This window comes from Euprymna scolopes, chromosome 40, assembly GCF_053919585.1.
Source record: "Euprymna scolopes isolate OS-2025 chromosome 40, ASM5391958v1, whole genome shotgun sequence".
NCBI lineage: Eukaryota > Metazoa > Mollusca > Cephalopoda > Sepiida > Sepiolidae > Euprymna > Euprymna scolopes.
Genome location: NC_136521.1, coordinates 48,717,438 through 48,742,437, shown reverse-complemented (window position 1 = coordinate 48,742,437; position 25,000 = coordinate 48,717,438). Strand labels below are relative to the sequence as shown.

At 36.0% G+C, this 25,000-nt stretch overlaps 1 protein-coding gene across 1 annotated transcript in view; it reads right to left on the bottom strand.

Annotated features, from left to right (window-relative positions):
* LOC145265553 (annulin-like) overlaps nucleotides 1-25,000 on the bottom strand; it is a 144,098-nt gene that overhangs the window by 100,858 nt on the left and 18,240 nt on the right. Inside the window, exon 2 of the mRNA XM_080121519.1 lies at nucleotides 10,295-10,494. Coding sequence (XP_079977645.1) covers nucleotides 10,295-10,493 — 199 coding nt within the window. The 5' untranslated portion in view covers nucleotide 10,494. The remainder of the gene's footprint in view (nucleotides 1-10,294; nucleotides 10,495-25,000) is intronic.

The window sequence follows — 25,000 nt, the reverse complement described above, 5'->3', positions numbered from 1 at the left end:
TATATATATATATATGTAGAGAGAGAGAGAGAGAGAGAGAGAGGGAGGGAGAGAGAGAGAGAGAGTAGAGAGACTGAAGATAAATAGGAGAGAAAAACAAAAGCCAGAGAGAGAGAGAGAGAGAGAGAGAGAGAGAAGGAAGAGAAAGACGGGAGAGAAACTTAAAAAAATCGAGATAGAGCGAGAGAGAAAGAGACAGAAAAAGAGACAGAGGCAGAAAGATGTGATGGACTGGAGAGAAATGGTAGAGAGAAACAGAAGAAACAGACGGCAGAGAAAAGAAGAGAGAGATAGAGAGAAAAAAGGGAGAGACAGACAGAAAAAAAGCTTGAAGAGAAACAGGAGAGAGTCATACAAGAGAGAAATGAAAGAGGGATAGACAGAAGAGAGACTAAAGAAAAATGGGAGAGAAAGAGAAGCGAAAGAGAGAAGGAAAGAACAACTGAAAGAAACGAGAGAGATCCAAACAGAAGAGAGATGGAAGAGAGAGAGAGAGAGAGAGAGAGAGAGAGAGAGAGAGGGGGAAGGAATGGAGAGAAACAGGAGAGAGAGAGACGGAAAAGATAGATGGAAGAAAAACAGAAGAAAGAGAAAAGAGAGAGAGAGAGAGAGAGAGAGAGAGAGAGAGAGAGAGAGAGAGAGAGAGAGAGAGAGAGAGAAAGGATTGATGGTAGAAAATGTGGTAGAGGAAGACGGGAGTGAAACGAAGAATGTATAAAATGACAAGGGTCAAACAAAATACAGTGAGCGACAGTAATAGACAGGAAACTACTAAGAGATGAGTGACTACACTGTAAATCACAACTAATTAGAAAAAAATAGAATAAGTTTTGTTTCAAAGAAACTAAATCCCAAAGCATATTTTTCCATTTATTTTTTTTTTTGCGATTAAAATATACAGCAAAAAAACTTAGATAAACAAACGTTGATTATTTTATTTATTTATTTTTTCGAACTATTACCCTAATCTTTTATATTTCTGGTTCCATGTGGCACTGTGGAATCTCGGCAGTTCCAGGTAAGCATTGTCTGAAGATAATGGTTTTAATCCTACCCAAAGCCGGTCAGACGATTAGTTGTTCAATACGTAGCGAGACAACAACTATGGAAGGCAGTAATTACTGGGGATACAGTTACAAGATTCAACATTCCTATCCCGTCGCGGTTAACAACCTGACGAAGCCAGAGGAATCGTTGGCCGAAACGTCGTGAAACAACTACTATAAAAGATGAGGATAATAGTCTGCAAATAAATAAATAAATAAATAAATAAAATATACAAAATACTCACCCCAAAAGAATTCCAATAATTAAATAATATAAACGTTGATTAGTATATTACTGTAACTTAAAATTTTTGCAACCATTTTTAATATTAATTTTTTAAAACCTTCTCATCTTCACCACGGCAATGCACCTTCTCATTATGTTATACGTATCCGGCATACGATCGTACTGGAACAACCTCGATATTCATCTGTTCTTTCTCTGTGTTTTTCTTTTCTGCGAAGATGAAGGGGTTTATGAAGGGTGTCGTTTTGTTATACATTTTTTTTATTAGATTTTCGTAGTCTTTTGTACAGTGTATCATAATGGATCTTGAAAATTATTTTGAGTGAATTACTGTCGGATAATAATGCAATTCTTTTAACATTTAATGAATTTAAAACCATCAATTATTTTTCCAAATCGATATGCTGCACCGGTGATGTACAGAGAACATTTCCAGTGAGAAAAAACGACAAAAATATAGCAATAGACACAGTCTCGGTGAGACACAAACCTATAATACATTCCTCTGAAAAGAGCACTTAGCCTGTCTCTGCTTCATCGTTATTTTCATGGCATGTGCTCGCCTGAGCTTCAATCTATGCCCTCTCTTCGCCAAACTTTCACGAAAAACACTCGTCTAACCAAAACCACTATCAATAACTTCCCACACTCTTTATCTGTGCTTAAACCTTAATGTAGATTCCATGAACAAAGCTTCTTTCTTAGAACTGCACGCCTGTGGAACTCTTTTCCGTTTGCTTGCTTTCCAGATGACTACAATCTGATTGTCTTCAAGTCCAACCTAAACAAGTTCTTGATGAACCGTCCCCCTGAGTAATCTAATTTACAAAATTTCCATTACTTAAGTTTACTACGCTAAAATGACATTTACTAATGTATACCATTGACCCTTATCCTCGAGTGGACGCCGGACTGTGTAAAAAAGGAACAAAAGGAGCAGGTGCAAGAGCACCACTAGCATTCCTCTTCTTCTTCTGCACGTCTCTGTGCTGCATTCCTCTTTGGTCCAAATAGGTTGCAAATACGATCATATGTCGTAGCATATTTTTTAAAAAAACAATTCAAACCACAAATGGTTTATTCGAGTTTCACGCCGCCAATTCCGTCACATCAAGTTGTGGTCGTCTTAAAACGGCAATTTTCATTGATGAAGGAAACTGAAAAGCCCAATACTTTAACAGGTTCTAATGTCATTATTTAACATGTTTGCTCCAAGACGATTCTTCCAAAGACTGCTTTGAAAATCGTGCCAGAATTTGGTCGTCTTATAATACATGACTGGAACAACGCCACTGTTATTTCTCAGTGTTGCTCTTTTCTCCAATTACGGCCTTCTACGACCAATCTTTTCAGCCAACTAGGGTGCCGTTTTTCACAGGTGGCGGTCATTAAGATGGCCGTGCGACGGAGCTGATGAGCTTCTAAGAAAAATCCTCGCTCTCACGATATCAGATTCCACAGTCAGGATCAACCACTTAATCTCTTCCAACCTTTCGTTTACAACACTTTCTGCATAATTACTATATATGTACTAACTAATATATCAACTAGCTAACATACCCATTTAAAAAATTGAGTAACTCAGATGGGACAACAATATTATTTAAAAGGATTCGTAAAAATGGGACCAGATGATTTTTATTGAAAATAAATTTAAAAATATATTCAGTAAAATACAATTTTCAGATCAGTATCTAAGTTCTCGACAAAAATGGATCATCGGGGATGAAATATACTTTTTTTTACATGGGATTCACCACCTATTAAGGCCTGAAGGCCATTCGAGGATAAGGATTAATGAGTGCTTGTTTGTTTGTTTGTTTAACCAGCATATCAACCTTCCTGAGGTCATTTAATGCTGGATATAAAATTGAGATTTTTAGATGCTTTCGGAGTTGATTTTCGCTAGGTATATTCGAGTAATGTTTTTATATAGTTTGTTATTTGATGGTATTTATATTTTATGGTAAAGATTTGCACTTTTTAGGAAATTTAGAATGGTTTTAGGATTTTCTATTTCAAAGAGTAGTTTTAAACTTGTGGCGTTGTAATAGTGTTGATGAATTTGTGTGAGATCATAGCAGCCTGTATAAGGTTTGTGACATGGTATACATGTGGGAGTTTCTTCACTTTTTAGTATGTGGGAGTGAGTTATGTATGTGTGTCCTATCCGGATACGTGATAAGACTACTACTTCTTTCTGTGATTTTCTGGTATCTAGAAGGCTTTTTTTTTAAGTGTAGGCGTGATTTGGAAGAGTTTGTTGTTTTGGCAATTGTTCTAGTTTTCTTGTCAGTTCTTTGTAATAAAATTATTTATTGAAGGTTTGTAGTCTGTGATTGGGACCTTTATGTCGCTTTTTTATTTTGAAGGGTCGAGGCAAATGTTTTCATATATAACCACTAGTTTTTAAATCTGCATCATTTAACCATATTTGGGAATACCGATTTTATTCTACCGCCAAGTACTCTGTGATTCAATTGTAAATACTCTGATATGAATTTAACGTTATTGGATAGTAATTAATTACAGCTATAGCCCTATTTAACGTTATTGGATAGTAATTAATTACAGCTATAGCCCTAGAATCATGACGTATACTTCTGTGACATATTTTTATTATTTGTTAACTAGAGTAGTCACTGAGATAACAGCGTATTAATAGTTAGCGGTGGAAATGAGAGTAAAATTATTTATTTAAGGAGGGGGGCCCAACAAGAACTTGTTTATCATTTATCTATCTGGTCGGTTCCTTGCCCGGACCAATGTGACTCTCTCTTTCCAAACAGATAGATGGTAAACAAGTTCTTGTTGATCACTCCTCCTTAAATAAATCATTTCTACCCCGTTCCCATCACTAACTATTAATACGTTTGTTTACATTGGACTTGAAAACAATCACATTGTAGTCATCTTGAAATCAGACTAGCGGAAACATTGTTCCACAGGCGGGCAGTTCTAGGAAAGAAGCTTTGTTGATGGAATTTATATGGTATTACAAATTCTCACCATGTGCAACGCATAAAAAATATGTAAAACATCAAACATTTTTTTAATCTTGGAGCCAGAAACGCTTATGAAAACAGGCATCTTAAATTTAAAAGCCAGAAAAGAATTTTATCCTACCATAAAGAAATGCAAACATTTACATTATATTTTACACAGTGTACGTCTCACAACAGTCTGATAAAAACCAGTTCAAATTCCAGTCTATTCTAGAAGCCAAGGGGACGCTAGCAGTTTATTATAAAAGTCAAGGAGGCACTGACAGTCTATTCTAGAAACCAAGAGTGTGCTAGCAGTGTATTGTAGAAGCAAGAGGGCGCTAGCAGTTTATTTTAGAAGGCAAAGGTGTGAATAGCAATCTATTCTAGGAGCCAAGAAGGCGCTAGCAGTCTATTCTAGAAGTCAAAGGTGCGCTAGCAATCTATTCTAGGAGCCAAGAAGGCGCTAGCAGTCTATTCTAGAAGTCAAAGGTGCGCTAGCAATCTATTCTAGGAGCCAAGAAGGCGCTAGCAGTCTATTCTAGAAGTCAAAGGTGTGCTAGCAATCTATTCTAGGAGACAAGAAGGCGCTAGCAGTCTATTCTAGAAGTCAAAGGTGCGCTAGCAATCTATTCTAGGAGCCAAGAAGACGCTAGCAGCCTATTCTAGAAGTCAAAGGTGCGCTAGCAATCTATTCTAGGAGCCAAGAAGACGCTAGCAGTCTATTCTAGAAGTCAAAGGTGTGCTAGCAATCTCATCTAGAAGCCAAGGAGGCGCCAGCCTGAAAACAGTTTCGGAAACCCTGATTTACATCGACTGTTTTTATATGGTAACATTTCAAATGCAATTTTGTCGCAATCGACACGATAAAAGCTGCATTTCTAGTAGAGTCAGAGAGGAAGTCATTTAATTCTGGAATTTGATAGGGATAAAGAGAGAGAGAGAGAGAGAGAGAGAGAGAGAGAGAGAGAGAGAGAGAGAGAAAGAGAGGAATAAAAACTGTTGTAGATAATGTTGACGCCGTTAAATGTTTGTTGTTTTTTCATATGCATAAAAAACGTTACACGGCGAACAATATCTACACCAGTTTTGGTCCCCCTTCTCTCTTTTTCTTTCTCTCTCTCTCTCTCTTTTCTGTCTGTCTCCTTCTCTCTCTGTATATATTATTTCAAACTCCCTCTCTTTCTCTATCTCGCTCGCTTTTTACATTTCTTTTCATGCTGAAGAAAATAACATTTCATGGTGAACAATATCTACACCAGTTTTTATTTTCCCTCTCTCGCTTTCTCTCTGTATATATTCTTCCTAACTCTCTCTCCCCCTCTCTCTCTCTCTCTCTTTCGCTTGCTCGTTCGCTCTATTTTTCTCTCATAGTCGAAACCTATGCGGACAAGATAAGTAACATGAGTGAAATCTAGCTAATCGTAGGGAAATATGCAAGTAATTTAAACATTAAAAGTAAATGTGAACAACGTATTACTTTTTTATTTTATTTTATTATGACTTTTTAAATGTTTGTGACATGTTTAGTAGATTTTGTGACTTCTGAATTTATTTTGTTGTGACTTTTTAAAAACTTTATTGTGACTTTTTAAATATTTGTGACATTCTAATTTGGTTTTGGGATTTTTTTAACCTTGTGACTATTTAATTATTATTGAGATGTTTACATTTTTTTGTGTTTTGTTTCTTGATTTATTTGTCACTAGCATGGGTACCCGGAGTTGCCTGGGTGGGGAGAGGTGGTATACTAAGGCTATTAAGCAACCATCCCCCAGAGAAAAAATTAAAACAACATTTTCTCAATCAAAGACCCATGCGAGCGCAAAAAAAATAAATAAAAATAATCCACAGTAGGCAGGATCGAACCTGTAATGTAGAGGATAAGTAGATGAAAAAAAAAAGCAAAAACACTAGCTGTCTTGGCCACGGAAGCTTAAGACACCACGGGCCTTCAGAATAAAATTTTATATACGTACATTGAGAATTGTAGGTGTATGACTTGCAAAAATGTCGACAGATAAGCTGACCTCTCCTTGCAAAAAAAAAAAAAGACAAAAAAAAGGCCCAGTTGATCAGGACAGAATTAATGATTTGGGCCAATTTTTAGATATTTTTCATTCGAGGGATCGATCTTTCTAACGATACCGATTTTGTCACGGTTCAATGCATTTGTCAAAAGTTTTTATCAGCCATACAAACACAAATACACACACACGCATACAAACTAACTCACATTTTGCCTTTTATATCATAGGCTAGACTGGGTGCCCAGCATTGCCCGGGTGTTTGTATGTGTGTGTTAAGCACAAAAAATAATAAAATAAAATAAATAAATAAAAAAGTGGTAGTAGGCAGACAGGCTCGAACCCGTACAGCGAAGGAGGAAAAGAACGTGAAAACAAACATGACGTCTTTGCTGTTGCGTCCATCGCCAAACCGGAGGTGGCAAAGGTTTAAATTAAGGCTAGTCAATCGAAAAGAGGGAATGACTTTCGAAAATAGTGGCGAAAAAAGCGACCCCTCCTTGTAGAAAAGCACCCAGTTAAGGATGTAGGAATTAATACTTTTGGCCAATTTTTTCGATATTTGTCGTCCGAAGGGTCGATCTTTAAAACCATATCGATCTCGTGAAAATCCGTCGCCCTTGTCGAAATTTTTAAACATACATACATACATACATACATACATACATACATACATACATTTAAACAGACAGGTGAGATTTATGTAATAGATGACTTTTACATTTTTATGTAAGTTTTACATAGTGTGTACGAAATTTTCTTTTAGTAATTTGCTACGTCGGCTCCCTCAAAGTTGTTTTTGGTAAATCTTTGAAAACAGTACAAATACTGTATTAACGAATTACACAGACTTGTTTGTTTTACGAACGTTCTAATATCACTGATTACATTTTAAAATATGTGTGTGACGGGCTTATTTTCAACATACGGCTAAGTTTCTTTGCAAGAAGATAAGATATATACCCCTCCACACACACACACACACACACACACACACACACACACACACACACACACACACACACAAAAAAAAAAACTTCATTAGCAACAGGGGCCCACATTTATCAAACCGTCCTCTGATTATCAACGGTTAGGGAGTCTGAGGCTTGTGGTTGAGCTCAACTACAAGACCAAGTAAGGTATGACACAGTGCGAATTTTAAAACTAAATAGGGCCTTTTGTAGATGATTATCACTTGAAGCATATACGATGCCTCGGGACGGGGGATATCAACAAAGATTAGACCATACCTGTAATGACTCGTTCGCCGTTGATTGCGGTGTAATGCTAATCCTGTGAAGTTCAGTTCTAGGAGGTCCACCTTCCCAAGCTTTGCTTTCTCTCTTTGAGAAGGGGTTAGCTTATTGTTAATCATCTGAGGCGTCACTACCAAGGAATGCCGACGAGGCTGCTCAGGCATCTTTTGCAGGGTCATAGTGCTTCTCCTCTGGAACATTCCAGGTTCGAACTTACCTAGCGCAGCTAATTTTTTTTTCGGTTGCCCGTGCATTCGCTGCTATTTTGATTGAAAAAAAAAAAAGTTGTTTTGATTCATTTATTTTTTTAGGGAAGAGTCCAGCGCAAAAGGTGGGGAAGTTTTACCTTTTTTTTTGGTGGGGGGGGGAGGCTGGGGCGATTCCGTTCTTTTGTAAGGTTGCTCAATATCCTTAGTATAGCAGCTGTGTTCAAACCGAACTTCAAGTTCACCCCGGCAACGCCGGGTATGCATGCTAGTTAACATAAACCGAAATGCAGAAATCATTATTAACCAACGTCATTATTAGTTTTAACTGCATATAATTTTGTTGAAAGATGTACAAAAAAGGAGGAAAAATATATACATATACTCATAAAATATTTGGCCCTGTCGATGGGGCATTAGAATACGCCGACTGCCCCCCCCCCCCTTTCAGAGGGTAAAAGTCCCTCAATGGGGTCCTGGATATGACCTTAAACTGTATCCAGTGGTGAGGCCCCAGCTTGTGGGCTTTGGGGAGTGTGGGGCCACCCTTTAATTACCATTGCTCCCAGGTCTACTCTGACCCGGAGTGGTAGTACCTGTTAGGGTCCCAACTATGGGTTGAATAGAAACCGACGTGAAAACAACAAATATATTCTATTAAAAAAATTTTTCTTCAAAATCTTTGGATTCGGCATTAAATAACCCGGAAAGGGTTGATATGCCGTAAAACAAAAACAACCAACCAACCAAATCATAAAATACTTATTCTCATTATTAGGTTAATGGACCTGTCAGATTAATTCACGGGTAACTCAGCAGATATCAAGTTCAACCTTGAAAGAGTTAACACTAGCAGATTCATGCAGTATGGGCAGACGTTCCAGGAATACGCCAATTATTATTATTTTTTTAAGTCTACGTCACGCACACACACACACACACACACACACACACACACACACACACACACACACACACACACACACAGGTTTTGTGAACATGTATGCTTTTGCAAATAGTTTTCTATGTATGTTAAAATAAAACAACAAGGCATATATATATATATATATATTATTATTATTATTATTATTATTATTATTATTATTATCATTATTATCATTATTATTATTATTATTATTATTATTATTATTTCTACAATTATATAAATGCAACTTTGTCTGTGAGCTCGTTACTTATAGACTCCGAAACGACTGAAAAGATTTTCTTTAAAATTTACAGAACTTTTCTTTAAAATTTACAAAATAGTTATTTTTGTTTCCAATAATCTCTACAATTATATAAATGCAACTTTGTGTGTGAGTTCGTTCCTTATAGACTCCGAAACGGCTGAACAGATTTTCCTTAAAACTTACAGAACTTATGTGTATAAGTCTGGGAGTGAACTTAGTTTTGTCTCAGAACACTTACGATAATTACCGAAAATCGATATCATCGGTAAAGCCATTTTTTCTATGTCGTTGCTTAGCAAGAATGATCGAACAATGAGCCGTGAAAAGTTGACTGTGGGTAAGTTGATAGCGTGTTTTTTTTTTATTGCATGACGCGGCCTGTTGGTTCAAACTCCGCGCGAAGACTTGAAAAATTACGTTTTTTTTTGTATGACGTGGGTGGTCTGTAGGTTCAAACCTCGCTCGAAAATTTCTGAATGTTTTTTTCTGTACACAACTTTTACAACTTGTAAGAGAACACCGTATCCATTAGTCCAAAATCTGATCGAAGTTATGACGTTGCAAATTCTAATTTTAACCAAATGTCATAAAGTTTTAACCATAGAATAGTATTATAACCTTCTAAAATCCTGCATATACATAAATGAAAAATGCGAGGCTCGCTGTTTGCTTATAGATAAGTGGTTTGAGCACTATAAAAAGTGGTGGATGAATGTTTGTTTAAAATAGACATTTGGCGAGGTTATTTGCGGGCACCGTTCCCGTGGGTAGATCGGAAGAACTGCTGACTATCAACGCGATGGTTTTAGGTTCAATCCTCGGCTTGGGAGAGGTGCTAGTCTAGCGGCACTGATGAGTTGTGATACAACGAAACAGAATTGTATGTCGAGGACTAGAAATATATATATATACAGTCATCCACATATAGTACTGTTTCGCTGTTTCATATATATATATATATATATATATATATATATATATTTGTAGTCCTTGACATATATATATATAATGAGAGTAAATTTTATTTGGTTCGTTGATTGCTCATTTATGAAGACGTTACACTAGCTTTTTTATGAGTATTCTTTCGCAACCCCGTCTCTGTAACTCTTTTTGTAACGACACTAAATGAACGATGGCTTAAAGTTAATAAAATCAGGTTTCAGGATTCTTTGAAAACCGCAAAAATTGATTTTTGACTCTCACTCCAACTTCTGCCATTCTGATGAGTGTGACTCCTTCTAAGACCATGACCACATAACAGTTTGTAACCACATTAAGTATGGTATGACTTCGAGTTCTTTAAATGAGATTTCGAGAAAAAAGTGAATTAATACTCACAGTACTCTTCTTCATCAGGATAGCGCGCAAAGGCATCCAGATTAAGACCAAGACGATCAAACATCCTCTCGAAATCGGCGGTCCGGCGTCTGTAGTTCTCAATGTCCACACGAGGGTGGACGACGAACCGCGCCGGGTAGTACCGGAAGGTTGACCGGAAGTTGCGTCCTGGAGCATGGAGGCGGATTCGGTAACTCATTCTGTAAAAATAGCAAAAGCCAACGGAAATATTTAATTAAAGGTCTTCATTAAGGTAAATATGCTACGATAAATCCAGAAAAATATTCGCCTAAACAAAAATTAATTGCAAAGGCAGTTAAAAATAAAAGATCAATTCAAAATATAAATTTATTCTCTCGTTTGCTTTCAACAGCAATATATTCTAAAGACAAGAGATTAAAAGACAAAGGAATTCCAAAAGCAATGTATTCTAATAGCAATGTATTCTAAGAACAATGTATTCTCAGAACAATGTATTCTACGAGCAAATTTTCTAAAGTAAGGGGTTCTAAAAGCAAAATATTCTTAAGCAATTGCTTTTTTAATCCCATGTGGTTAGGATATTCTAAGAACATGGGATTAAAAAGCAATGTATTCTAAGGGAAATGTATTCTAAGATCAAAAGATTCCAAAGGCAATCTATTCTAAAAGCAATGTATTCCAAAACAAGAAATTCTAAAGGCAATGTATTTTAAGGGCAAATGAATTTTGAGAGTAATGATTTCTACGATCAATATATTCTAACAGCAATGAATTCTAAGAGCAATTTATTTTAATAGTAATGTATTCCCGAACAATGTATTCTAAAAGCAAGGAATGCTAATAGTAATGGAATTCTAAGAGCACTTTATTCTGAGAACAATACTTTATAAAAGCAAGGAATTCTAAGAGAAATGTATTTTAAGAGAAATATATTTTAAGAGAAATGTATTTTAAGAGAAATATATTTTAAGAGAAATGTATTTTAATAATAATGAATTAAAAATTAAAAAAACAACCCTGGTGTCTAACTCTGTCCCGTGGGGAGACATTGTAAATAGGAACAATGAATTTTAAGACCAAGAAATTTTTAGAGCAATGAATTTTAAGAGCAAGAAATTTTAAAAACAATGAATTTTAAGAGCAAGAAATTTTAAAAACAATGAATTTTAAGAGCAATTAATTTTAAAAACAGTGAATTTTAAGAGCAATTAATTTTAAGAGCAATAAATTTGAAGAGCAATGAATTTTAAGAGCAATGAATTTTAAGAGCAATGAATTTTAAGAGCAATAAATTTGAAGAGCAATGAATTTTAAGAGCAATGTATCTTAAAAATTGCATTCTCAAATCTATGGATTCTAAGTGCAAGAGGTTTCCAAGAGCAACGAACTCTAAAAGTAATGTATTCTAAGATAATTAAATTCATAGAGCAACGCATTCTAAGAGAAAGGGGTTCTAAGAGCATTGTATAGGAAGAACTAGAAATTCCAAGAACAATGTATTTTAAAAACAATGGATTTTAAGAACAATGGATTTTAAGAGCAAGGAGTTCTAAGAACAATTTATTTTAAGAGAACGGGATTCAAAAAGCAATGTATATCGAAAGCAATGTATCTTACGAACAAGGCATTCTAAAAGTAAGCGCAAAGGAATCTAAGAGCAATGTATATGAAGAGTAAAGTGATTTGAGGAGCAACGTATTTCAAAAGCAACAAATTCTAAGAGCAATATTTTCTAAGTGCAAGGAATTTCAAAAGCAATGTATCTATAGAAAAATGTCTTCTAAGAGCAATGTTCTCTAAAAAGTAATATATTCTATAAGCAACACATTCTAATGGCAACGGATTTTCAGAGCAAGAAATTGCATTCTGAGATCAAGAGATTCTAAGAGCAATTTATTCTAGAAGTAACGGATTTTCAAGCAAGGGATTGAATTTGAAATATAGCTGTTCTGCCATCCCTCTCTTCTTCCCCTTTTCTCTCTCACCTTTATATATATATATATATATATATATATATATATATATATATATATATATATATAAGACTAATGTATTCTAAGAACTGAACATTCTAAGAGTAACGGATTATTTGAGGATCTTGGAATTTGAAATATAGCTGTTTTCCCATCTCTCTCTCTCACTCTCTCTCTCTCTCTCTCTCTCTCTCTCACACACACACACACTCTCTCTCTCTCTATATATATATATATATATATACGAGGAAAAGCACTTCGTGTGTATGTATGTATGTGTGTGTGTGATCTATCACATATATATATGTATATATATATATATATATATATATATATATATATATATATATATATATATATATATATATAGAGAGAGAGAGAGAGAGAGAGAGAGAGAGAGTTTCTTTTGAACCACAAAGCAACAGGATCGATTTTTTTTTGGAATTTCATACAAATGTACTTATGTGTCTGTGAGAGTGTTCTTAGATGAATTTTGTATCGGAATGCCTCTGATAAGTATCAAAAATCGATAATTGAAAAAATCCGATTAAAGAAGGAACAGTCTGATGTTGACCAAAATATCACAAGTGCACTTGAGATGTTTTATCACCGTCAATTAGAAGGGACTAGCGTGTAAAATCAACAGTAGGTTCTTTCATAAGACAGGGGCGCGTTCGAAATGAATTTTTCTGTTTAGGACACAGCTGAGCTATGATACTTGACTTTTGATTTTAAAACTTTAATTCAAGCCATGATATAAAATAATTTTATAATATTAACAGTAGGTTAATGCATCTAAAACCAAGCTTCTCTCTTTACATCATCAACATTTTGATCCACATCTGGCATCAATTGAAATGAATGGCTCTCGTCTTCAGGAGGCCTCAAGTTTTGACAAGCTTCTGGGCTTGACCATTACTCCTGATCTTAAATGGAACACGTACATCAAATCTGTTGCCAAGGCCGCTGGAAAAATGGTGGGATCTTTCTATCGATCCGGTAGATATCTCACTGCTGATGCTATCCTCTATCTATATAAGAGCCAGGTACGTCCAAGGATGGAATACTGTTGCCACATCTGGGCAGGAGCTGCTAGAAAGGACTTGTCCTGCCTTGATAGTGTTCAAAATAGACTTTGTAGCCTCGTAGGAGATGTCCTTTTCTCTTCCTTGCAACCTCTATCTCACAGAAGAGATGTTGCGAGTTTGTCTCTGATGTATCGTTATTTTCATGGAAAGTGTTCGACTGAGCTTCAATCTATGCCCCCCCCTCGCCAAACTTTCACAAGAAACACTCGTCTAGCTGAAAACACTATCAATAATTCCCCCACTCTTTATCTGTGCCTAAACCTAAACGTAGATTCCATGAACAAAGCTTCTTTCTTAGAACTGCACGCCTGTGGAATTGTCTTCCGTTTTCCTGCTTTCTGGCTGACTACAATATGGTTGTCTTCAAGTCTAACGTAAATAAGTTCTTGATGAGCCGTTCCATATAAGTTATCAAATTTACCAAATTTTCATTACTAATGATTACTATATTGTCCAATTTCTACTGTACACTCTTTAACCATTATCCTTGAGTGGCCTATTGGCCTTGATAATGTGGTGATGCCTATGTGAAAAAAAAAAAGGTTCCATATAAAAATGTCATGAGTTTTCCCTACAGATGAATGTATATTAAAATAAAACTTTATTTTGATTTTCGATCTTAAAATTGCAATGTTAATTAGTACTTTAACTTCGATTATTTTGCCATCAATTAAATAAAATTATTTATTCAGCAAAACCACTTGACAAGTTTGCTTTTAATTTTTATTTATTGCGGACTATTATCCTCATCTTTTTCAGGTAATGGTAACCGCGACGGATAGGAACTCTGAATCTCCTGACTGCATTTACTGCAATTACTGCCTTCCGTAGTTGTTGTCATCTCACCACGTTTAAAATTTATAAATAATACTCTTCTCAACAATGAATTCAAATTAAATAATATATCCCATTCAGTACGGACCTGACCATGGAAGATCAGATAATAAATAAAAATGAATTTATAAGACAAAAAAAAAAAAATTCAACCTTGATTGCGCTTTAGGGCCCGTGGCGCAGTTGATAAAGATGTTGAATTTCTATGGTTCCAAGTGAGAATTGTCTGAAGATAGCGGTTTCAATCCTACCCAAAGCCGGCCAGAGGCGTACTTGGCCAAAACACATGGTGAGACGACGACAACAACTACGGAAGACAGTAATTGCAGTGAATGCAGTCAGGAGATTCAGAGTTCCTATCCAGTCGCGGTTACCATTACCTGACGAAGGCCAAAGGAATAGTTGGCCGAAACGTCGTGAAACAATTAAGAAAAAGATGAGGATAATAGTCCGCAATAAAATAAAAATTAATAAATAATACTCATCTCAGTAATGAATTCCAATAAAATAATATAAAATTTGTTTTTCTCGCTTACCAGTCGTTCTATTATTCAATAATCTAACGTCGAGGCAAATAAAACACGACGTTGTACTTATTTGAATGGATGAGGGATGAGCCCTTTAACCCTCCAGGAATTGTGGAACCGCTGCATTATTTTATGCAGCGTGTAGTACAAGAATAGCCTGGCGGAACCCATCCTTTTTCAAACTTCAGTGCACCTGATACACAATCAAATAGTCACCCATTTTTGTACTGATCAAAATCAACGTTGCTTAACTTCGGTGATCTTACGAGAATCAACGGGATTATGCCGTATATGTATTTTCTAGCTGACCACCCGGCATTGCCCGGTCGTACAATACGCTTAAACATGATATTTTAATTTATGCAGATTGCGTATGTATTATTATAGAATCAATTCTCTATCGAATATGATACATTACGAGGAATAATTTGCCCGGTATACTAAAAAAAAAAAAAAAAAAGAAAAAAAAAAAGAAGAATACTAAGGATAATGTTTTTCATCAAATTCCATCTGTGTTTGTTTACAATATCACGTCAGCTGATATTTCGGCTTGACGATCTAAAACATAGTCTACCTTCTTTTTTATCTATAAGAGAAGATAGACTATGTTACAGGGGAATATTTTATGTTACACCGGCCGGTGTAACGTAAACTATTCCACTGTAAAAATTACTCTTTTTTTTATCTATAAAAGAAGAAAAGCTATTTTTAAGATCGGATTTCTTCGATTTTTGATGCTTATCAGAAAAATTTCTGTACAAAACATATCTCAGAACACTGCCCGACATATAGATTACCTTTGTGCAAAAGATGGGCTCAGCCGTTTCGGAACCTATAAGAAAGGAACTCACACACACAAAGTGACTTTTATATATTAGTAGAATAGAATAGATAGATTTACATTGAAGTATATTTCACATTACTGATGTTCTTCGGATATTTTAAAAGACTAGCGAGATGTAATATATTGAATGGATCCCCCCCCCCGCGATATTATTGTAGCCCTTTTGTTAAAACTGTAAAATTATTTATCTAAGTAATTTGATTAATGTAGTGGATATTACGGTTTATCTCCAATATCCTTTTAGGAGTCTGTGACATATTTCCATTATATGGACGCCCCGCGCGAACAGAAACCCCACGATATCATTATACCATCTTTAGACAGATACTAGACTTGGATACTAGTCAGAAAACCAATAAGTTATATTTTAGTTTCACGTACGACCCCAGAGCGACATAATTTTTAAAAATTGCGTCTTCGGTGATCGGGAGTTGTTTGCGATATGTGTTCTCTTTTTTTATTAGATGCAAAAGTTTATATTAATTATGTTTATTTTAGTTTTTAATTAATATTTTTTATTTATTTAATTACTCTATTTAATAGATTTTCTTGTCTATGAATGCACTCATTATATCTAGCAAGTTGATTTAAAAAATACCATACATAGATTGGACAATTCTATTCTCGTTAACCCCCCCCCCTGTATCTCGCATTCCTTAAAACGTAACCAGGCCAGCTATGGAACAAGAGCAGCGTTTTCGACGGTTGATTTAAAAATACTTTTGAACGCTGAATTCTCTCTAAAGCTAAGACTCTATTTAATAGTTTGCATTGAAGACGGAAGCTTTTAGCAGATAAGTTGTTTATTTGCGATATGTATTCTCGTCTTTATATTAGATGCAAAAGTTAATATTAATTATATTTATTTCAGTTTTTAATTAATATTTTTTATTTGATTGCTTTATTTAATAGATTTTCCCGTCTCTAAATCTACTCATTATATCTAGCAAGTTGATTTTAAAAATAGCATAAATAGATTGGACAATTCTATTTTCAGTTAGTGAGAGGGGAATCTATCACCATATTTTCCCTTAAACATGTCAATTGGACTTATATCAAGTACAATACTTAATATTATCATCATTTGTTTTCTTAATGGAGAGTAAACACTGCATTGTAGATGCGTTATCGGCAGATCCCGTTACTATCGCTTCTCCTAATTTGCCCCCCAGCCCTTATTTTTAATGAGTGATATTTCTGACAAATGGAGAAGAAAAGGCTGTATTTTAAGTTGGCAGTATTTTACGTGAACAGTCGCCAGAGATGTCGAAAATGTTCTGTTTCTATGTCTATTCTTGTAGCCATGTCACTAATAAGGGTGTTGGCGGTAAATGTTTTAACTTGTCTGGCGTTATCCGATGATATAAAATGATAGTTAGGGACCCGAACCTTGGATTAACCACCAAGGAGGCTGTCCCATCGGCAGGTGCAAAGTACTAGGGCTGCTGTATTGCCATTTGGTGAATGGATTCTGGACCATACAGTAGCTTCTGGTGGGGCTTCTCGATGCCATATTAGTGGGTAATTGTTACGGCTTTACCTTATTATGTGTTACAATATATATATATATATATATATATATATATATATATATATATATATATATATATATATATATTCATTTCTTTTTCTCTCTTAGTTTCCCTCTCCGCCTTGATCTAAGCAAGTCTATCGACCCATTCCATAAATCTCAAAACTCCATCATTAAAAGTTTCAAGAAAAAATACACGATTAAACCCAGATATCCAACTTCCAACGTAGACACCCACTACCATGTCTGCTTCTCCAACATCAGGGATCCACGTTCCAACCTTCCAGAAGTTAAAACCCAATTACAGGAGACTAAACCAGACCTATTATTCTTAAGTAAAACTGGCATTGGGCCGACTATTTTCCTAGGTGAGTTTGTAATTGAAGGATACTCTAACTTAACATCCAAATCTGACCCCCAAGATCGCCATAAGCATGGAATATATGCCTACATTAAAGATGGCTTTCCATGTGGTAGGGACATCTCCAGAGAATAGTGCTTTCGGATTACACTTGCTCACATTACTGCGTTTATATTTGCCTTCTATCACTCCCACAACAGCGGAGTTACTATCTTGAAAAACATATCTGAGAAAATTGACCACATCCTGTTTGCTCATCCTTCGGCTAACATTCACGTCTGCAAAGATTTCAATGTTCAAAATGTAGAATGGTTAACCCAATCAAACAAGACAGATGATGAGGGGGAATTCTGTCACAATTTCTCCATTGCTTATGACCTCACCCAGATTGTTCATGAACCCACTTGTGTGCCCGACTCTGACGGTTAGTATGCAAGTCTTCCAGACTTTTCCCTCACAACTTGCCCTGAGCTATGTTCATATTCCGTTATGTCTCCACTGGGATCTTCTGACCACTCTGTTGTATCAGTTAAAATAAAAATAAAATGTAATAAGTCCTCAGACATACTTCGCCATCGTACAGTATATCGATACTCTATGACTGACTGGGATAGTTTCTGCACATTTATATCAGATCTATCCCTGCGCTCCATGTTTAAAAATGACGTTTCCTCTATAGGCCTGGCTGAATGGTTAATTGTAGGTATAGACTGTTTCATATCCTCGAAAAAGTTCCAGCAAAAACCTAACAGCCAGCCGCAGTTCTCTCCAGAATGTGCTGCTGTCATTGAGCACAGAAATCACTTTTCCATTGCTTCCAACGTAACAGACGTACAGTCCGTCAAGTCCAAAGTGGCTGAGCAGCGGCTTGGTCCTCACCAGTTTTGGCAAATAGCATACAGGATACTAAACAGAAACGTGTGCAACTATCATCAATGGACCTGAGGTAATCTCGTCAGCTAATTTTGCAGCTAATTCTACTCTATGCGACCAAGACCCCCTCCGTATTTCCTCCTGTATCATAAAACACGCTATGCGACATAAAAATATATGTGCGTAATGTTGCCAATCTAATCAAAAACCTTGATTCCAGTAAAGTAACTGGCCCTGACGGCATTCCAGTTATAGTGCTGAAAAAGCTTCAACCAGATTTAGCGCCGATACTTACAAAGATGTTTAAGCGTTGTTTTAAGAAGAATAGCTTCCCAACACCCTGGAAAATCTCATCAGTATGCCCCTATTTAAGAATTCAGGTGATCGGTAATCTACCTCTCTGTACCGACAAATAAGTCTCCTGCGCGTCATGAGTAAGATACTCGAATCTGTGTTAAATAGAAAAGTAGTCAACCACCTCAGCAAAAATAATCTTCTTATTGACAAGCAATATGGTTTCCGTTCTGATAGATCTACAGCAGATGTGCTAACAGTTATATCTCATAGGATTAGTGAATATCTCGACGGAGGCTTCCTTTCTAGGGCAATTGCTCTTGGCATATCAAAGTCCTTTCATATGGCATGGAATAAATGTCTACTTCACAAGATCTCCAACTACGGTATAGCTGGAAATGTTTTCTCAGTTATTAAATCATTTCTCTCTGATAGGTTCATAATCATTTCAGAAGCTCATAGTATTATTGTTGAAGTCTCTCAGGGGCCTATTCTGGGTCTAATTCTTGTCCTGGTCTACATCAATGATCTTCCAAATCACATCCTTAGATCATTCTTAGATATTTAGGCTGACGACACTACCATCTATGGAAGCACATCAAAGGCCGTAAACAACCAAGTTCCCTCTGATACTCTCTCCTCTTATCTTGAGCACGTGGTACAATACAAATATCTGTGCATGAGGTCGCCAAGCTAATCAATAACCTTGATTCCAGAAAAGCAACTGGCCCTGACGGCATCCCAATTATAGTGTTAAAAAAGCTTCAACCAGAACTTGCTCCCATACTTACGAAACTGCTTAAGCGTTGCCTTAAGGAGAAGTGCTTTCCGACTCTCTGGAAAACCTCATCAGTATGCCCTGTATTTAAGAATTCAGGTGATAAGTCATCTCCCTCTCAGTACAGACCAGTAAGCCTCCTGTGTGTTATAAGTTGTTGGAATTCATATTAAATAGAAAATAGTAAACCACCTCAGCAGAAATAATCTTCTTAGTGACGCACAATATGGTTTCCGTTCTGCAAGATCTACCGCAGATGTGCTAACGGTTATATGTCACAGGATTAGTGAATCTCTTGACAAAGGCTTCCTTTCTAGGGCAATTGCTCTTGACATATCAAAGGCCTTCGACAAGGTATGGCATAAGAGCCTACTTCACAAGATTTCCAGCAACGGTATAACTGGAAATGTTTTCTCAATCATTAAATTATTTCTCTCCGATAGGCTCATAAGAGTAGTGGTAGATGGACAAAAATCAGATGCCTGCAGTATTAATGCTGGAATCCCTCAGGTGTCAATCCTGAGCCCAATGACCTCCCTAAACACATATTTAAATCTTTCATTGACATCTATGCTGATGACACGACCATCTACGGCAACACATCAAAGGCTGTAAATGACAAAGTTCTCTCTGATTCTCTCTCCTCTGATCTTGAGCGCGTGGTTCAGTGGGGGAAGTCGTGGCTGGGTACCGTTAATGCATCTAAAAGCAAACTCCTATCTTTACATCATCAACACTCTGACCCCCATCTGGCATCAATTGTAATGGATGGCTCTCGTCTAGGAGAAGCCCCGTGTTTTGACAAGCTTCTGGGTTTGTCCTTTACTCCTGATCTGAAATGGAACATGTACATCAAGTCTGTTGCCAAGGTCGTAGGAAAGATGGTGGGATCCTTCTACCGCTCCAGAAGATATCTCACTACTGATGCAATTCTCTATCTATATAAAAGACAAGTACATCCAAGGATGGAATACTGCTGTCATATCTGGGCAGTAGCTGCTAAAAACAGCCTATCCTGCCTTGACAGAGTACAAAATAGACTTCGTGACTTAGTGGGGGATGCCCTTTTCTCTACCCTGCAACCTCTCTCCCACAGAAGAGACGTTGCGAGCCTATCCTTGTTTTATCGTTATTTCCACGGCAGGTGCTCATCTGAACTCAAACCTCTGGTACCTCCTCGCCAATCTTTCACGAAAAACACTCGTCTAGCTGAATCCACTGTGAAAATTTTTCCCCACTCTTTATCTGTGCCTAAATCAAAACATAGATTCCATGAACAAAGCTTCTTTCTTAGAACTGCACGCCTGTGGAACACTGTTCCGTCTGCCTGCTTCCCACCTGACTACAACTTGGATGTGTTCAAGTCCAACGTTAACAAATTCCTAATGAACCACCCCCTTAAGTAAACACTTCATCAAATCTCCACACTAACGTACTGTACTTGCAATAACCCTCATCCCTGAGTGGCTTCCGGGCCTTGATACGTGGTGACCACCGTGTAAAAAAATGGGGAAAGAAGTAGCTTGTTACTTTTAATGCATCTAAAACCAAGCTTCTATATTTACATCATCAACGCTTTGATCCCCATCTGGCATCAATTGAAATGAATGGCCCTCGTCTTGAGGAGGTTCCGTGTTTTGACAAGCTTCTGGGCTTGACCTGTACTCTTGATCTGAAATGGCACACGTACATCAAATCCGTTGCCAAGGTCGCTGGAAAAATGGTGGGATCCTTCTATCGATCCAGTAGATATCTCACTGCTGATGCAATTCTCTATCTATATAAAAGCCAGGTACGTCCAAGGATGGAGTATTGTTACCACATATGGGCAGGAGCTGCTAGAAAGACTTATCCTGCCTTGACAGAGTTCAGAATAGACTTCGTAGCCTAGTGGGGGATGCCCTTTTCTCTTTCCTGCAACCTCTTTCCCACAGAAGGGACGTTGCAAGCCTGTTTCTGTTTTAACGTTATTTTCATGGCAAGTGCTAGTCCGAGCTCCAATCTATGCCCCCCCCCTCGCCAAACTTTCAATAGAAACACTCATCTAGCTAAAAACTAGAAAAACACTCGTCTAGCCAACATCAGTATCAATAATTTCCCTCGCTCTTTATCCGTGCCTAAATCTAAACGTATATTCCATGAACAAAGTTTCTTTCTTATAACTGCACGCCTGTGGAACTGTCTTCCGTTTGACTGCTTTCCAGTTGATTACAATATGGTCGTCTTGAAGTCCAACGTAGACAAGTTCTTGATGAGCTGTTCATCTTTAAGTAATCCAATTTACCAAATTTATACTATTGTAAACTCTTTAGCCCTTATCTTGAGTGGCCTCTGAGCCTTGATAAGTGCTGACTCCCATGTAAAAAAAGAGATCCTATTTATTAAAAAAGAGTATAGAAGGTTATAACCTACTACAACCATTAAATTAGCGTATCTATATAGTAATAATTTTATGTCCGTAGTATGTTATCACCTTCTATCCTCCTTTTTTAATAAATCGATCGCATAATTTATGATCTGGAAACAGTGACGCACGTACGTACGTGCGCACGTTTAAGGTAGTGGGGTATTAATATATAGATACTCTGTCTTAGCGAGTAACCTTCTTACCGTCCCGATTTCGTTTGTTATTCTCGATTACCAGTCATTCCGTTATTCTGTTATTCCAGAATCGCTCGCTTCATGAGAATCAATATGGCATCGTATTCCTTTAAAGACAGTAAGTTCTGTTTTTAAAAAAATAAACTGAATGAATGCTATCCAGAGAAGAGTAAGCAGCAGTCGGGGTTACAAAAGAAAAAAAAAAAAAAAAAAAAGACGATGATTTTCTTTTTATGAAGTGCAATTCAACTGTCGGGCCACTACTGGACCTTCCCATCCATAAAAGAAATACATTGCAAGAATAGCAGAAACTCCTGAACATACGGGTTTTGTAACAACATCCTATCCTTCTTTCAGCCTCACTCCTATAAATTCGTTCATCCTGGTGCCAGCATTTCATTGAAAGACTGAATACACAATCCATAAGTAACACCTCGTTCCCTCCCCCCTTTTTTTCACAGTTCTTATAAATGTTTCTTCCGCGCTACTTATGAAACTATTGAAATACTGACGTATATATATATATATATATATATATATATATATATATATATATATATATATATATATATATATATATATATATATACCATTTTATTTGATATTATAAGTATACATATAAAACAGTAATATAATATATATATATTATATATATATATATATATTACAGTATGTTTATGCGAACATTATTAGCTACATATGTGCATACATGTTACTGCCATGCCTCGTTTTAGATACATTGCTTCATCAGGCCGTAGTATTGACTTGAGAGCAAAACTCAAAAACTAAAATGAAATAACTAAATTCGTTTGTGAACATACCGCCTGCGCGCACACATTCCTGAACATAATTATATTTTGGACCAATCAGAGGACTTTTTGAATTTATGAATTTTTGAATTTATTCGAAATGGTCTTCCTCGATCCCTTCTTAAAAAGCCAGATGTTTCTTCAATAAATTAGCTGAGCCCCCCCCTCCCTGTTGGGCTTGGAGCTTGCTGGCATGTCTACTCACACATACTCACACACACGCGCGAGCAAGCGAGCACGCGCACGCACGCACACACACACACACACACACACACACACACACACACACACACACACACACACACACACACACAAACTGCTTGAATCCTTCTTGTTATCTGCTCACTATTAACCAACTCATCAATTGCAACCTTTCCCAACCTTTCTCACTGAACTTCTTTTCTAATATGAAAAACAATGAACATTGACTCTTATTAAAAACTTTTAATGAAATATAATTTATATTACAATAGAAAAATGTAAGCATGAAAAGTAATATGGTTAAGCTTGAACATGGAAAAGTAAAGGATTAGTTTTTAAAACTGGAAAAGAAAAGGACAAGATATTCTAGTAAAAAATATAATAAATTTATAACTTAAAATATTGCAGCATTAAGAATTGATCATATAATATTACAAATTGAATTAAAAAACTTCTTAATGCTGCAATATTTTAAGTTATAAATTTATTATATTTTTAGTAGAATATCTTGTCCTTTTCTTTTCCAGTTTTAACAACTAGTTCTTTACTTTTCCATGTTTAAGCTTAACCATATTATTTTTAATGCTCGCAATTTTCAATTGTAATTCATGATTTTTCCAGATTTCCAATAAATTCACTTGTTCTTTGTTTAATTGCAGTCTTAATTTTTGTCCCCATAAACACATACGCAATAACAATGTACGGCACTCGTCTGCTTTCAATAAAATACTCCCAATTATCTCCCTGGCATGCTTTCATTCTGTCTGTTTCACTTGTTACTTCTCTTTTCGAATAAGTAGCAACAGTAGTCGCTGAAGGGACGTGGTTGCTACGGAAACCAGTCTCACGGCCTTACATATTTTTACGATTTTGAACACCAGAAAATTCATCATAACCTGACCGAAAATTGAAATTTTATTTTCACAATATAGCTGAGGTGATTTGTAATAATTGTTTGAAATTTGGTCAAAAATGAGTGAGCGATGAAGCTTTAAAGCAGTTCTAAATGGCTAAAACTGCCACTTAACCATATATTCAAACACGGTAGCGTTTGAATGATAATTGAGCGAAGATGTTTTGATTACGATTTTTTGACCCGTGTAATGCACGGCACTGGAACTATCGTCTCTGACTTCTTCGATATTTTCAACTAATGACTCCTCTTGTTTTACAAGGACTCTAAAATATTCGCGAACAGTCTATGTTTTTTCCACTTCTGTAAACTTTCGTTTTAAACATATATAAAATATCTCTTTTGTGAATGTATGCCTTCTGATCTCATTTTGTTTTCGTTTATCATATAACCTTTCTCTCGTTTTCTCACATTTCATTATTAAGCCTATAAAGTTTTTTCACTGAAAATATTTCTTCCCCCCTAAAATACATCTACCAAACCAATGCACCAAAAGAAACCCTCCAAAATTGAAGATTCCTTAAAGTCGCTAGAGTGTAAATTATATATACAAACATTATAGGTTACATATATGACTTTTTCTTTAGAAATCCAACATCATCGTTCCAGATCTCACAAATTTGTAAGATCTGACCTGATAGCGTTGGGTTAAAAAAATCACAACTAAAATATGTCTGCATATATGTAGTTAATAATAATTGCGTACATACAAATAAAATTTATACCTTATTAATGATCTGCTTATTATTGGAAACTTTTTGATAAACACTGGAGTTTCATTAGGTTTACTCCAAAGAAACTAAAGCAATGCAACTATGCAATCATATATATATATATATATATATATATATATATATATATATATATATATATATATATATATATATATATAAGAGAAAGAAAATTAAAACTGTAAGTTAAACTTTATAATCAAAATTTATTGTTCGACTGAATACCCCCCCCAAAAAAACAGTTTACAAAGTCCTTATTTCGTGGAGTTTCAAAGAATGCTATTCTTGCTATTCTCCTCATCAGAGAACAGAAAGAAATCAGCAAATTATATTTGTAGCAATGTTAGAATTTGCTAGTTATGGCAT